The 15900-nt window shown below is 31.4% G+C and overlaps 1 protein-coding gene across 1 annotated transcript; it reads right to left on the reverse strand.

Annotated features, from left to right (window-relative positions):
- Positions 1–5149: 5149 nt before the first annotated feature.
- Positions 5150–12032, reverse strand: LOC136980209 (carboxypeptidase N subunit 2-like). The gene is made up of 2 exons (XM_067276287.1): positions 11952–12032; positions 5150–7322 (listed from the first exon to the last, which is right to left on the reverse strand). The coding sequence occupies exons 1-2, from the start codon at positions 11952–11954 to the stop codon at positions 5526–5528; spliced, it is 1800 nt and encodes a 599-aa protein (XP_067132388.1). The 5' UTR covers positions 11955–12032; the 3' UTR covers positions 5150–5525.
- Between the last annotated feature and the right edge of the window lie 3868 nt (positions 12033–15900).

A 15900-nucleotide genomic window follows, 5' to 3' on the forward strand; every position in this document is an offset into this window, starting at 1 on the left:
GATGGCCCAGCGGTCAAAGTGGTAGCCTACCGCTCTGGGGGACCCGGGATCAAATCCGATCTGGTCAAAAAGTCCCCAGGAATTTTTCGGGATGGGGTGGTCCGTTCAGATATATCAGGCCCGTCCCTCACTACCCAGTCGCCCCGTTGTTCTCCTGACCGAACCCATAATAGGCCTGCTAAAAGAGGCCCTCTTAGTGCCCACAGGGTGGAGAGTTAAAAAAAAAAAAAAAAAGTTGCTCGGTCACCGGCCGTCTGTACCTACAGTGTAAAGAGTCAAAAATGAATGAATATATATATATATATACTATATATATATATATGTGTGTGTGTGTGTGTGTGTGTGTGTGTGTGTGTGTGTGTGTGTGTAATGCTTGTAGAAAATCTTTTGTTTAATATTCTTTTATTCTTAATGTTTTTTTGCGCTTCTACATTTTTCCCAACGTAGTCAAGAAATACACAAATTCAATAGAATTCGATATTTTTAAAAAGAAGAAAGGAGAGACACATGTCAATAACATTTTATTCTCATGAATGTCCGACTATACTGTGTTGTTGGTGTGAGTAAAGCAAGCTTAGAACGAGACATCGCTATTTTTGTAGTCATCCAAACAGTGGCCGGATGGCCGAGCGGTCAAGGTAGGCTGCTACCTTGTTAACATACCTGTAAAAGGATTAGTTTTCATCAAGCTGGGGACCCGGGTTCGAATCCTGATGGGTCAAATAATCCCCAGGAATTTTTGGGGGTGGTCCGTCCGGATATGTCGGGCTCCGTCCCTCACCACCCGGTCGCTCCGTTGTGGGCCTGGCCGAACCCATAATGGGTTTGCTTAAAGAGGCCCTCTTAGTGCCCACAGGGCGGAAAGAGTTTTAAAAAAAAAGTCATCCAAACAGGTTATGACTTCATTGGGTTCTTTGCAACTCCATTGCTCCTTTATAAATACTTGGTCCTTCTTCGATGATTAAGTTACTAATTTCAAAATTGTATATTTACAGTTACCGACAATGATACTTGCTTGCGACGTTTATAACAAAAAAAGCACATGGTGGGTATCTCATCAGCTTTTTCAATACAGTTGAAAGTTGAAACAGCCTGTATGGAAATTTTTAGCATTTCAGTAATGCAGATTCCTTTAGATTTCTAACGATTTAACAGTGCTCATCTTTTCGGGCTGCTTAGTGTTGCATGTATCAAGGTCAATTTTTTAAAACTTTTTTTAATACCCGCTGTGGCTTCGACCAGGCCCAGAATAAAAGCGATCGGGCGGTAAAGAACCGGGCTTGATATATCCGTTACTTAGACTTATCGCCTATGAAAAGTTCTTGGGGAGTTGCTCGCTCGAATTTGATCGCGAGTCTTCTAGAGTAATAAGATGATGCCTTTTAATCATTTCGGCCATTCGGCCGTCCAATCTAAATCACTATTAATTTTAATTCTGTCTTCCGAATTGAAATTTTTGTATTTAGTACACAGACAATAGGTTATTTTCCTAACTTTAATTTTTTTAGTGTTTTTATTTTGTGTGACCTTTTTGTGGACGCTAAGGAGACCTTAATCCAACACTAAACCCATTGTGGATTTGGGCAAGCCTACAGTGAGCAGCTGACGGTAAGGAACGGAGTTCTGCGTATCTGGGAGAGACCACCCCGAAAAATTCCTGGAGTTTTTCGACATTCCCGGATTCGATTCCAGGTTTTTCAGAACGGAAGACCAAGAGTGGTGAACCTATGGCACGCGTGGACGTAAGGAGAAATCATCTGGCACGTAAACGTATCATGCGATTTCGATTTATCATCTGTCTTTTTCAATCATCTTTTTGGTTTATCACCGAACGTCCTTTTTTCAATCAGCTTTTTTACATTTATTCTAATTAAGGATATTAGTTTAATTTCCTCGTTATTGGAAGTCTAAAACTTTGGCACGCATAAAAATCTTTAAAGTTAAGTATGCTTACTATATGGCGCACAAATTCAAAGAGGTTTGCCATCCCTGAGGTAGGCTAACACCTTAATTACATCGGCCATCAGGCCTACTAGTTGTTTTGTGTGTTATGGATGCTTACTCCTCAACGGGGTAGTCGGCATGGCTTTGAAATGAAAATGATGTTCTTATCCAAAATATTTGCGAAACACTAATAGCAGTCTTGGATCGAGTTTAAGCGCAGATTTTCTAGATGATAGGACTATAGGAGAACATCATACACTTGAGTTAAACATCCGTGGAAATTCTTAAAGATTCAATCTAACTTTAACTGAAGACCTACCCGACTGGCATTTAATATTAATTAATAACATTAGTAAATGTAATGACAGCTTATAACCATAAGTTTTAAGCGTATAACGTAAGAAAAAGTAGAAAAACAGAATTCTTGAATAGTTTTCTATAATTATTTAATAAATTATATATATCATAGACACGTTGACATAATATATAACATTAGGACTGTTCGCGTAAAATTGTTACATTAAATAAAACAAAAATATTTTTCAGAAAATTCGCTCGTCAGTTTTTTTTTTATGGACAGAGGGTTATATATACCGGTGTATAATTATATAAATACTGTATGATAAAATAAAATAATTTTAATAATAAGAATCTTGTGATAGAAAAGAGAGTAATGTAAAAATAATAAATAAATAAAAATTCCATGACACATACCACAAAAATATTGTAAAAGTGCAATACCAACTGTCTGGAAACGAATGAATTATTGGGTGCCTCTAGATGGCAAGCTGCTGAGTAAGCAAACCAATGAAAACTTCGCTTCATATAAAATGGGCTCTGTCATTGGCTTGCTTACTCAGCTGCTTGCCTCTTTGACGCATCCATAATCTTTTCTGATGTCATCGTTTGCCAACATATTGGATTAATATTACAAAAATCACAACCATTGAGATTTTGTCATCTACCTCTTTGTGCTATCTTTGTATTTTTGTTGATTATATTCTCGATTTATTAAGTGCTGTATTTTATCAATACAATATTAATTAAATTGTATTATATAAGAGTAAATAAAAAAAAACAATTTTCATATATAGGTTTTATAAATATATTACACTTTACAGTTATTATACAAATGACGTAATTTGTATATTAACTGTAAATACAGTATAATACTGAAGCCGCCATTATTATTCGATCCAGCTAAATGAAAAAAAAGAACTAAAATAATTTTGTAATAAAATTATAATACTTAAAATTGTTAAATTAATAAGCTTCAATACACGTAGCAATTCGTAAATGTTAGTTAAAAAACTATCAATTATAAATAACATAAAATAGTAATAAAGAGATTTTATCTCAGCAAATCAATCACAGTAATTTCTTTTGATAGTGTGGTTATTTTTATAGTTCAGCTTCGCGTGTTATGAACGCCATATTAATATTACATACGACAAATTAAAAAAAATTAGAAATACAGTCGAATCTTCGAATAACGGCCATCTCTAAACAGCGGCCATTTTTCATTTTTAAAAATGTTTCCATCTGTGGCGGTTGTTCAAAGGTTTTGACACGTTATATTAGTTTTGTGTAAGGAAAGAAATGCAAAATTTTCTATTTCGTAAAATATAATTTAATTAAAGACAAATATTTATTTATATCACACAACTTTTACGGAGGTAGGGAAAATACAAGGTATAAAACCTGCAATGTATATGTGTGGATATAAAAAACATGCGCTTAAATTTACAAGATGAAAACTTCTGTACTTGTATGAACAATATAAGCTGGGAAGAAAATAATTTATAAAATAAAAAATATTTACTTATTTATAGGAGTTCGTTCGTGAAGTATGTTATAGTCTTCCCGTTTGAGTCATCTTCGAGAGTCAAGAAGATCCTCCAAAGGATTCTTTACCCATTTGGACGGACAAAAAGACACCAGCCAGGTATTCATTTAATATAAAATTACTTCTTACTAAAGACTAAATTTATAATTATTAGTGCAAAACAATAATCGGATTGGACAAATTTGTCAGTGGAGGGGATGTTTCCAGACAGGACTTTGTACGGGGGAACGGGCCCCCACATTTAGGTGTTACACATTGATAAACTTCACGTAAATAATAGGCTAATCGGTAAATTAGAAGCTATGTTTTAATTTTATACAATCAGCTTCTACACCTATATTATTTTGATAATTAAGAATATATTTGAAAATATTGTTACGATAATAAAATGATAAAATTAGTTCATTAATAAAACAACAGATGGCGTCGATCGTAAATAAGAAAACTTCCACGTATATTACTCGAATTTTTTAAAATTAATACTCGAATAAAAAATATATATATATAATTTAATATATTAAATTATTTTAAAAAGTCTATACAATTAAATATATTTATTTATTTTTATGAAAGAAACTAGAAATTATTAATATTACATAAAATCATTTCTTTTTTTTTATTTAAAATTCACACAAACACTTTTTATTACAAGAAATTTATATATTAAATAACAATAATTCTAATAATTTAACAATTGGAATAACTAGTCTATAAACAATATTGAAAACAAACACCAGGGGGCATTTCCTTTCTTCCTATTCTAAGCATCGATATCGATGAAGAAGCATAAATAAAAATATTTACATGTTTTTTTTTCATATATATATATATATTGGATCTTCGCTATTTTATAAATATACACCTTTACAAAATATAAAATTTCTGTAGATGTGCATTACTTATTGCACGAGAAAATTTTTTTTTTTAACATTTAGACACGATACATCCACTTTGAAACATTCCATCCGATGATGTGAACAATCTAATTTAATTTTTGATTTAGCTAATGTTGAATGATGAATGGCACACGTTCGTGTGCTACTTTCTAAGCCAAAATATTATTTTGGTACGGTTATTTAGCATATATTATCTAAGGAACTATTTTAGTCCACTGGTGTAGTGGAGCGGCAACATGGACAACATTGAAGTCAATAAATTAATATTGGTCGTCGGTCGGTCATCGACATCATAAATTTTTAAGAAATTATAAATAAAACTTGTTTATTTTTTTTAAATATTAACTTAAAAATACAGTTTTTAAAGTTTTAAAAAGTAATTTTCGCGTAAGGAATGTTGTGATTGGTTAGATTGGTGATAATTAACGTCATGGAAGTTATAGATTGTAATTATACTAATTGCTGGATTTGAAATGAATATTTTTTATTGTGGAAAACTTTTTTAACTCTATAGTTTTTCTATTGAAAACTTAGAGAAGACGACACGACAGTTTCTTCCTCGAGGAACAAGACGCTTTAGGTTGGTTTGTTCTTTCGAAAACCGAAAAGAAATTCCTCAAACATTACACTGGATAATATCACGGAGGCAGTGAATATACATCTTTTGTTCTACCAATAATTCGAAAGAGAAATATTAATATTTGCAACTTCCCTCCAGATCATCAGCATTTGGACGCTTTAGACTTTCAAATAGGCCTAGGTTGGTGTAGCTTCCGATCGCGTTTCGATACAAGCGATACGAGTGTAAAATAATCTTCGTAAAAATGGAAGATTCAAGTTCAACCAACGCTAGTTATAGGAGAAGGAATGCTTTCCTTTCCTTCTTCTATTCTTCCTAGAGTCGATACATATGTGGATTTCTTCTCGTCCGATAATCCGTTGGTTCCTCCGATAGACGGGTTATCATAAATGCTGTTCCTACCCCGATCGTCTTCTCTCGTATAATATACAGCACCGTGTCTTTTATATATTATAATTATAACTATAATAGTCAAAACGAGGATAACAATTATCGTTACGGCAATAATCAAACCAATTTTTGAAGTTGAGCTGAGATCCCTCATCTCGTTGGCTACTAGGGGTTCTACTTCGCATACGTCCAATTCTTCTGGCTTTAACCTATGAATTTCTTTGCCAATCAAGTGTGAAGGGTAGACGCATCTGAGACAATTCTGATCGCCAGCAGTTGCTTGACAGGAAACGTTATACAGCGAAGAGCTGTTCATCCAATTGATAAAATAAATCACTTCGCACGTATCGCACGACCATGGATTAGAAAACAAGAGCAATTCGTTCAATGAAGTTAAGTTGTCGAACATGTTCAAGGCGGAAGAAGAAAGTTGTTGGAATTCGTTTCTAGATAAGTCTAAAGCTTCGAGTTTCTTTAGAGGTTCGAAGGTGCTCGGAGTAATGTTGAATATGTTATTATGAGATAAGTTCAATATCTCTAACTGCTCCAAGTTTATAAATGCATCGGAAGTTAATTCGTTCAATTGCATACCCATTAAATACAGTTTGCGTAATTTTAAGAGGGGTCGAAGAGCTAAAGAGAGGTCTTCGATAGGTACGTGATTGTAACTTAAATCCAGGTACTGCAAGGAATTTGAAAAAGGAACTAATGTATGAGGATGCAAACTTGTTAAATGGTTGCTGGATAGATCTAAATGATAAACAGAAGCATTGCAAAATGCGCACGATGATATACTTTCGATCTGATTTCCGGATAGATCCAAATAATCGAAACTGTGCTTGTCGAATGTCTTTTCTTTCAGGCTCTTCAATACGTTTCTTTGCAAATAAAGGATTCGTAAATTTCTTACGTGCCTGAATTCTTCGGGGGAAATCGACGTCATTAAATTACTTCTCAAATCCAATTCTTGAAGTTTAGGAACTTGTTGATAAAACATGGAATGGAGCTTGGATAATTGACAATTGGCAAGTTTCAAGATGGTCAAATGTCCGATATCTTTCATGATGTCAACGTCTAAATCCGTTAAAGGATTCCCACTCAAATCCAGGTATTTCAGGTTCGATAAAAGATAAAAGAAACGAGGAACTAAACTGTGTAATTTATTCCTAGCTAATAACAGGGTAGTGAGATTCGTTAGATGCCTGAACAAAGCGGATGGAATTTCTGATACTTGTATATTGTTATCACTTAAATTAAGAATTTGTAGATTATTTAATCCGTTAAAATCCGAGTCTCTTAGAATTGAGATATTGTTATGGCTCAGATTGAGAAGTCGAAGCCTTTTTCCAGGCCAAAATGAGCTGTCACCAATTGCGGGTACGTGAGAATGAGTTATGTGGATTTCTTCTAAATATTCAAAATCCATAAAGATTCTTCCTATTGTTAGCATATTGGGAAAACCCGCAGGTGCTGTTATGATAAGAATTTCGATGTCTTTATCCATCAACGGAGTCGGTATTTTATACATGTTTCCTTGATCGCACACCACTTTTTTCTTTCCGTCGTAAATTTCGCATCGGCATTTCTTAGGACACTTTTTATGCCTATGTATGGCTAAAGATAACACAAGAAGAAGGCTCAATAACACAACTGACTTCATAGCATCCTGTAAAATAAAACATAAACTTATCACTAAAATATCGATGATATTGCTGGAGTGTGATAACTAAATAATCGACATTAAAAATAAATAAATCTTGTATAAATATATAAATTAAAACTTACGAATAGATGCTAATAAAAAAACTTATTATTTTTACCTATAAAACGTGGAATTTAAATCTGAATGAATAGTCAAAATCATTAAGCTCTCATTCACTTAACATATTCGAGCGAAACTCGCTAAACAAATGGCATCCGGATGAAAAAGATGGATTTGACGATGCTGAGAAAAACTTTTCAACTCGACTAATCAACACGCGGCTATGACTTTATTAATGTATTACGAGTTAAAACTTAAATATAAGGTAACAATAACTCCCTGCTGTATTACTTCCAGCTGCTTTAAAGTGCCTATCAAAAGGAGAATCTCCCATTCTCCACTTCATTAACGTTATATATGTATATCTTCCCTTGTGAATTATAAGTATACATTCTTTCATCACGTGTTAGTTAATTATTTTACAATAATCCTACTACAGAAACGTAAACATAATATAACTTTATGTTATATAATTCGATCGATGATGCATTACATACAAACATTTACGTAACAATTTATAAATATAAGTGCGGTAAATTTGATCATTTATTTTTAAAACGTTAATGGGGAAAATATAAAAGAAAATATAATACTTTTCTAGTACACGTGTAGATAATTCTTCCGTTATACCTAAGCGAGTCGATGACTCGCTCATTGATTGATGGAATCGCATATATTTTCATATGTTAAAGGTGAAAGTTCGAATTTAATTAGAAAAAATAATTACAAATGCACTTAAATCTTGCATTGATAACAGGCTTATTAATTAATAACTTCGTTCTAAATCACAATTCATTTGAAATTATTTATCTATTTTTACAGATGTAGGGAGCAACCATTACGTTCTCCCTTGTTTTTATAATATATGTCAAACAAGCTATGTTATTACATGAATTTATAAGGTTAAATTTATTTATCTACAGTGTTTTTTAGTGGTCAATCATGAGGATCTCCCTGTATATTTTTATTTAATGTATAAAAAAATTTTTTAAAGATTTATTCAGATATATTCAGAATGTATGTAAAAAAATACCCCTGTTTTATTTTTACGTGAATTTATTTTTATAACATTAGAAATAAATAATGAAAGTAACGTGATATAATATAAATAAATAAGATATCTTGAAGAGTGAATTGCAGATTACAAGATTATAAATCTCGGTTGAGAGCACAAAAGGATGCTTTGATGATGCGGAATGATGCCGCAAACTCCATATTCCTTTCATCTTTTAAATTATTTTGTTTATCGTGTATTATTACGTAAAATTTCGCATTTCACGCAAGCCAATAAACAAATTTTTCTTCCTCAAATTAAATTTTGTTTTCAATTTTATAAAAATTTCCTTCCTAAAAATAAATACGTGAACGTTTCTTTTTTATCGTAATGGCCTGGAAAATAAAGCTTTAATCGTCAAATTACCTTATTTTAATATAGTTAATTTTACTCAGATTTATTATTTTGTAAAATTAAACACGTTAACTATATAAATATCTAATAAGTAGATTAAGATACGGACAGCAATAGCATTTTAGTGTTATTAAAAGTTGATATCTCTGGTCATATCTGCGTGATATTATTAATTCAATATAAAATTCGATTAAGAAGCTAGAAAAAAAAGCCAGATATCTCTGTTATATACTGTGTTTTTAATCATTTATACCTATATTTTTAGTATAAAAATTTATAATTTAAAATATATATATATATATTATAAGATGAAGATATCAAAGTCATTTCGAGTCTTTTTCGACAAAGTGAAATTCTACTCATACTGAGTAGCGTGGAAAAAAATGGAAAGGAAATTGATGTAGAATGGAAAATTTGGGGGTTTTTTGACCCGATTTTATTAACAAAAAAGGAACGTAAGATAAGTTTGCGCAAGGAGATAATAAATATTCTCATCGATCTACGTTTCCCAAGCGGAACTATGTCAGGGACGAGCATTAAATATTCACTAGGACGAACTAAAGTGTTACCCAACAAAGTCTATCGCTTTGTAAAAAATACGGGCAATAAAATACGATGTATTTTTTCGGTGACGAGAGGAGAATCGCGGGGTAGTTTCTTACAGGGTAGTCCTGATTGACAGCGATCTATGTTCCCAGCCAATAACTCAATTGATAGAGTGTGTAAGTGCACGGTACCAGGGACAAATTTAAGCATTCAGCCCCTGACTAAACCACCAACAACAATAGAGGGCTGTCCCTTAGCTTTGCTTGTATTAAGGACGGTTGAATAGTTTGGTCCCTCCAACTTTAAAGTCGCATGTGGGAGACTTTCTACAATAAGACTGGAAGCTAAAGCGTGGGAAAGACAGTCTCTAAGAAATTCCTTTTCTACTCGGATATGGAAGAACCAACCTCTTCTTTTCACCAATAAAAAACAACGACAAGATAAAGGATGGTCTGGATTTTTTTTTTTCTACTCTTAAGTTATGTTCACCTATTAGAGAGAACAAAGAGGATTGCCGACTGCAGAGAGTTTTAAACGTTTTCGTCCAGCTGTTCGCTTCTTTAGGAAGTTTATGCGAGCAGTTTGATGCCAACGTTTTTTTTAAATTCATATATAACTGCTACATACAGACTTTTTAAAGATTTACTGACGTTTCATTAAATATTTTTTAACTTCTTCAAAATTAAAATTTTGTTCTATTCTTTAAAATTATTATGTCCAAGTTTCTTTTTTTTTTTTTTTAAATATTTTTATTATCATTTTTCTTTCGCAGCGCATGAAAAATTTATCCCTTTCCACTTTTAATATAAAACATTTGAAAATCCATTATTCTTTTAAATAATTTTTATATAAGAATTTCCAAATTAATTTCCTAACGAAACGACTCTACAATTAATTATTTAATTTAATAAATAAATAAATAAATTAGTTAATTAATCCGAAGATTTATTTTTAAGATAATGAATTATATACCTTAATTATCACCTTACTTCAAATTCGTCTAAATTTTATATTATAAAATATAATAATTTATCTTAAAAATGAAGAATTTATAAGCAATTTTTAGCTCCTAAAATATCAACAAATATATAAATTTACCCGATATATAGAGGAATAAAATCTAAAGCATCCTTATAAAATACATCAAACGGGACTATTTTTGTATTTTAAAAGTCTCTTTATATTTTATAAAATTTATGAATGTCATATTTTCAAGTCATATCGCAACGCAGAAGAAGAAGAAGAAAAAAAAAAATATATAGGATTTATATAAAATTTTCCAATAAGACTTACTTGGCTTATATTTATATACCGATTTTTCTCAAAGTCTGGCAGAATGTAGGAAACTCACGCTTGGTATCTAAAAACAAACCAAAGTGGGAGATATGGGGCCTCTCGGTGAATAAATATAGATTTTACTTGACGTGTTTTTATACGTTTCGTTACTGTTTGAACGAAAATTTCAATAAGTAACGTGACTACACTCAATCGATAGTTATATCAAGGCTAAAATGTCTCGTATGTGTCAGCCTTGTGATTATTATACGTGGGATGTGGTTGAGATTTTTCTTTTAAATTATCGTCATTTTAAACGAATTTTTTGTGGATTAGTTCTATTGATATGCACCTGTCAAAGTCTTTTCGTGTTTCTCATTTGCTGTACGATCGATCCCGTACAGGTAAACCCACGGCTGAAGAAGCGAAATTTCCACCTGCATTAATATAACTCGAAGATCGTTTGTATATTTAAAACGATTTTTCTACTACATTATAATAATTTCCCCCGCTAGTTCGTGGCTTAGTAAACGGGTGATTTAACCGATATTACGGCGATTATCCCGTAGTAATTCCTCGAAAACTCAATTTTTTTTCCCCGTAACTATGTCGAGTGAGATTCGATTTAAGTTTGAATATTTAAAATATAAACAGGAAGAAAAGTGAAGAAAATAAATATTATCCGGTAAGGCGATCTTTATCAATGGATGCAATACGTCCGATGACGGCATTAAATAACACTTAGACGACAAAACAATGTGGTGAGAGTTGATGATGCCACGTCACCAGGAACCTTCCCCGTCTTCTAATTTTAGAATAACCTCTTAAACTTTTAAGTCAAAAGTCGACTTAATCCGGTCTTTAATGAGTAGAGAAGGACGGATGCGCTTCCTTTTATATTAGTTTTCTCGTATAAAAAAAAGCGCTAAAGGCGATAAAAATGATGGCTAATTTATGGGTTGTCAAGATACTCATCGTTAGAAGCGATAAGTAATCTAGAAATCTCTGGTAAAGAAAAGAAAATTAAAATGGTGGAAGAGAATTTACGCGTATAAAAAGCCCAGAAAAACCTAGAAAATCCAGTTTTAAATTACTATATAATATTTAAAATACATGCAAACAACCGGCGACCGCTATTGGCGATTAGTAAGCGATGCATTCTCTAATTATTCGATTATTTTTAATGTGTTTTAAATGCAGATTTTCTTAAGAAAAAATTTAAAAAAAAAAATTATTTCGATAAAAATTACCGTTAAAATAAAATATCCCGAATAAGGTAATATAACTTCCGAACCGAAACTCACCATTTTTAATATTAATATCCAAGTGCGCCGTTATTCCAAAGAGAATGTGGAGAAGCACATCCAATGTTTCCACATGGCCGGCAGGGGCGCTTTAGTCGTTTCCTGTCATAGAGAAACACGTGTTGGCGGTGACGTCACGTTTGGTGAACTCGGCCACTCCCTTGGGTCACATGTTCCTCTACACTAACGTAAGGAAACGAGATGGCGCAAAGATTCCTGTTTTTTTTCTTCGTCCATTAATAATTAAAAAACAAAAATGGAGAGAAAGAGAAAACAGGGAATAACAATTGTTTACGTCATCTCGTCGAAGATGTTAAAAGGGATCAACAATTGATGTAAGAATTTATACAGGGGACGAGCAATACTTAACCGGTGTAACAGATAAAGATACGACAATTCTAACGTTTGGTTTGATGACAATCTCCATCGAAAAATAAAAAAAAAAACTGCTTAATGAGTGTCTAGCCAACGCCTTTAATTACAACACCGAAGCAGGTGTGGCGAGATCGATACCTTTTCTCGCAGAAAATAGTCGAAATTTCCAAATATTTCTTAATAACTATATATAAATTTTACGAATTAACAGATGGAAGAAATTAAAATTAATTTCTAAGAATCATAATCAATTGATATTCGTGTAATAAAGCGGGATACCCCACCCCTTTATGATGGAAAAAAAAATCCATCTAAAGATTAAAAGGGATGATATTTAGTCACGAAATTATGTTTTGTTATTATCGCATTTTTCTCCTTGTAAAAGGAGAAAAAAAAAGAATGAAGTGATTATTACAGGGTGTGGTTTTCTTCAATTTTGAATGTTTATTAAGGATACGTTCCGTAGTTACGAGTATCTTGAGTAATTTTACAATCCTATCATTGACTATAAACGTCGTAAAAGTAATAAAACTTCCAAATATCTGTTTTATATCCTCGCTGTTAATTGTCTAAACATTTCATTCGGAGTTTGTGAAACGAAAATTTCAAAAATAAAACGTTTTAAATGAATAAACATACGTTTAAATAAAAATGAAAGTTTTTCTTTAGAGAAATTTTAAAATATTCTAATTTTAAAGTTAATTTTACGATCATAAATTTAACCCATTTGACAGGTTATTAGTCATTTACTTTAATCTGCATCCAGATATTAGAAACAGTAAAATTTTCCAGCTCGTAATTTTAATTGTTTTATGACTAATCTCTTAAAATTAATTGTAATTAATTGAGAAAATGATAATAAATATCTTTTTCCCTTTATTTCCTGAATAAATCGTGCGTAAAAGTTTCCCTGTTCATTCTTGCATTAGGTTGTTAGGCGACACCGTGCAAGCGAATCTTCTCTCGACTCTCCATTGCAATCTATCAGTCATGTGACCAAATTACTTAGCCAGAGAGATGTCAGAGCCTTTTCAGCATTTATTACAATACATTATCCTGAAATCGCAGAAAATAATTGAGATAATTTTCCCTCGGATAAAAATTGACCAGGAAAATCAGGCTATTATTTTTAACTTTAATATTGTTCTCCTGTCTTTTTTCCATCGAATTCCGATATATCTATACGATTTTTTTTGTGTATTATCTGTTAAAGTTTCCTGCTTTAATTTTTTTTTTTTCGATAATATTATCTTAATTATGACAAAGGTTGGAAAATAAATTCATAACAGACTCTACAATTTAAGAAGATTTAGTTCAATGTCAACATTATATCGCATTTTAACGTGTAAAAAAATATTCTAGCACGTATCTTGACCTTTAAATAACTAAATATAATCAATAATTTAATTATCTCTGATTCAAAAGTGAATTAAATTAACATAAATTCGATCTAAGTACGGTTTTAAACTTAAAAATGTTATAGGTTTGCTTCCCTGTAGAGCAGAATTGTTATGCAGGAAAGACAGAATTACAGGCTTTTCTGTTTGTTTAAACGTTAAAAATATCCGATTTTTAAAATTATTTTAAGATATTTATAATTAGATATGCTCTAGAAATACTTTATACAAAGATTATATATAATTTTTTAAGTGAGAGAATATAAATTACAAGAATACTTTATGATCGGATTATAAGTGATTGGATTAAATCAGGTACAAAGTACATATAGATGATAAATTATAGGAGAAAACAATTGAATTTATACACTAATAAAAGGCTTTCATTTCCGCTTTATATATCCTTTATATTATCTACAACAAATCGAGTGATTAGAATTAAATATAGGAAAAGTCGATGAGGATAAGTGATAATAAAACGTGAGAAATGCTATTTTATTACTATAACTTATTATAAGAACTTTCAATGCCCTCTTATCACCTTAAATTTCCAATTATTAGAAAATAACCCTTATCATTTTCTATATTATAATACTTACAAAGGATTAAAAATAAATTTTATTGTCAAAGATTAGAAAACATAATTTTTATAATAAAACATTTTAGTATCGTAAAGACGTAAAAATATGTCTCAGATTTTTTTATTATAATTGATTTTTCTCTTTCCTTTCAATCGTACAATATAACATTATATTACGAAGATTCATTGTTTCCTTGGGTGATCTGTCAACTCTATCTGCAATCAGTTACCTGAACTAAATGATAATAAAAAGACAAAGAACATGAGGATAAAGTGGACATTGAAAGGCAGCATGTTACATCCTTCTGCGATAAAATCAATAAATTATTATCATTTATTTATGAATAGAAACTCCTCGTTTAATTATGTTTATATTAATACATTTTTTAATGAATAAATAAAATATTTTACGTAATTTTAGTCGTTTCTTTCAATACTTTGTCAATTTTGTCAGCCTCTAATTAAACAGAATTTCTCTCCCCCAGCTTTAAGAGTTTGATTTTGTTTTTTTTCTCCCCCTCGCAGAAATAAATATAAAATTATAGAATTTCTGGAAAATTAAATGGAGATAAAAGCAAACAATATTCGCAAGAATAAAATCGAGGCCATCGTTCAAAATTAATCAGCCCATATGACAGAAATTTCTAATTTAAATGTTAATTATTAATAATTGCATAATGTAAAAACACGATGGAACTCACGACAGGATTCGAAAAATGCTATTCTCCTTTCGGCTATCCATTTTCAATGATGATTTATGGAAACTGTCGTTTTCTTTCGTGTTATTTTGGCATATTTTCCGCTTCGTACGGGTAAATTTCTGTCTCGTGTATCAGTTAAAGATCCCTTCCTTAGAGAGATTGTCAACAAACAAGATATTCATTATTACGTAAGGAATTCATTAGCCTATTTGATAACTAAGCCAATAATTAGTAATTCTAAAGCCATATTGTTCTCCAATAATTCACTGTTATTGGGTGTGGCCATTTGTCAGAAGTTCTTACTCCACCCTCACCGAGACGTACGCTTCTACGACACTTAACCGGTGTCATTGTGATTTACTGGCAAATGCTATTCGAGTGTTTGCCCTTGAAAAGTAGCAAACTCCACTCTTTTTTTCTTCTTAATTTATCCACCCACCCACAATAGATAACAAGAGCAAGAGTTGAATAGAAAAAAATCAATAGAGTAATAGAATTAAATTGGCGCAGAGTTTTTTTTTAATACATAAAATAGTTCTAGTTTTTAGTTTCTAGTTATATTTTATCTGAGTCTGTCAATAAATAATTACGTGTATAAAATGTAAGAGAAATCTCAGAAAGGGAATTTAGTTTATGAAAAATTAAACAACCTGAGAAATAATAAATTTAATATTAAATATGGATTAACGTATTCTTGTAATAGAAATCGAATAAAGTAAAGAGAATGTAACTAAAAGTTATATTAAAAATTACAAAGGCTCAATTGCCTAGCAATTTTCTGTTGGTGGACTATAAAATGTGTGGGGAAATCTTTGACTTTCGGGTGGTCTCCCTTTATTAATTTAGCGACTTTTCGTTGAATATTTTTTTAAAACTTTTTTACTATTTAAGAAAAT

This window comes from Centruroides vittatus, unplaced genomic scaffold (assembly GCF_030686945.1).
Source record: "Centruroides vittatus isolate TY-2023 unplaced genomic scaffold, ASM3068694v2 contig_680, whole genome shotgun sequence".
Lineage (NCBI taxonomy): Eukaryota > Metazoa > Arthropoda > Arachnida > Scorpiones > Buthidae > Centruroides > Centruroides vittatus.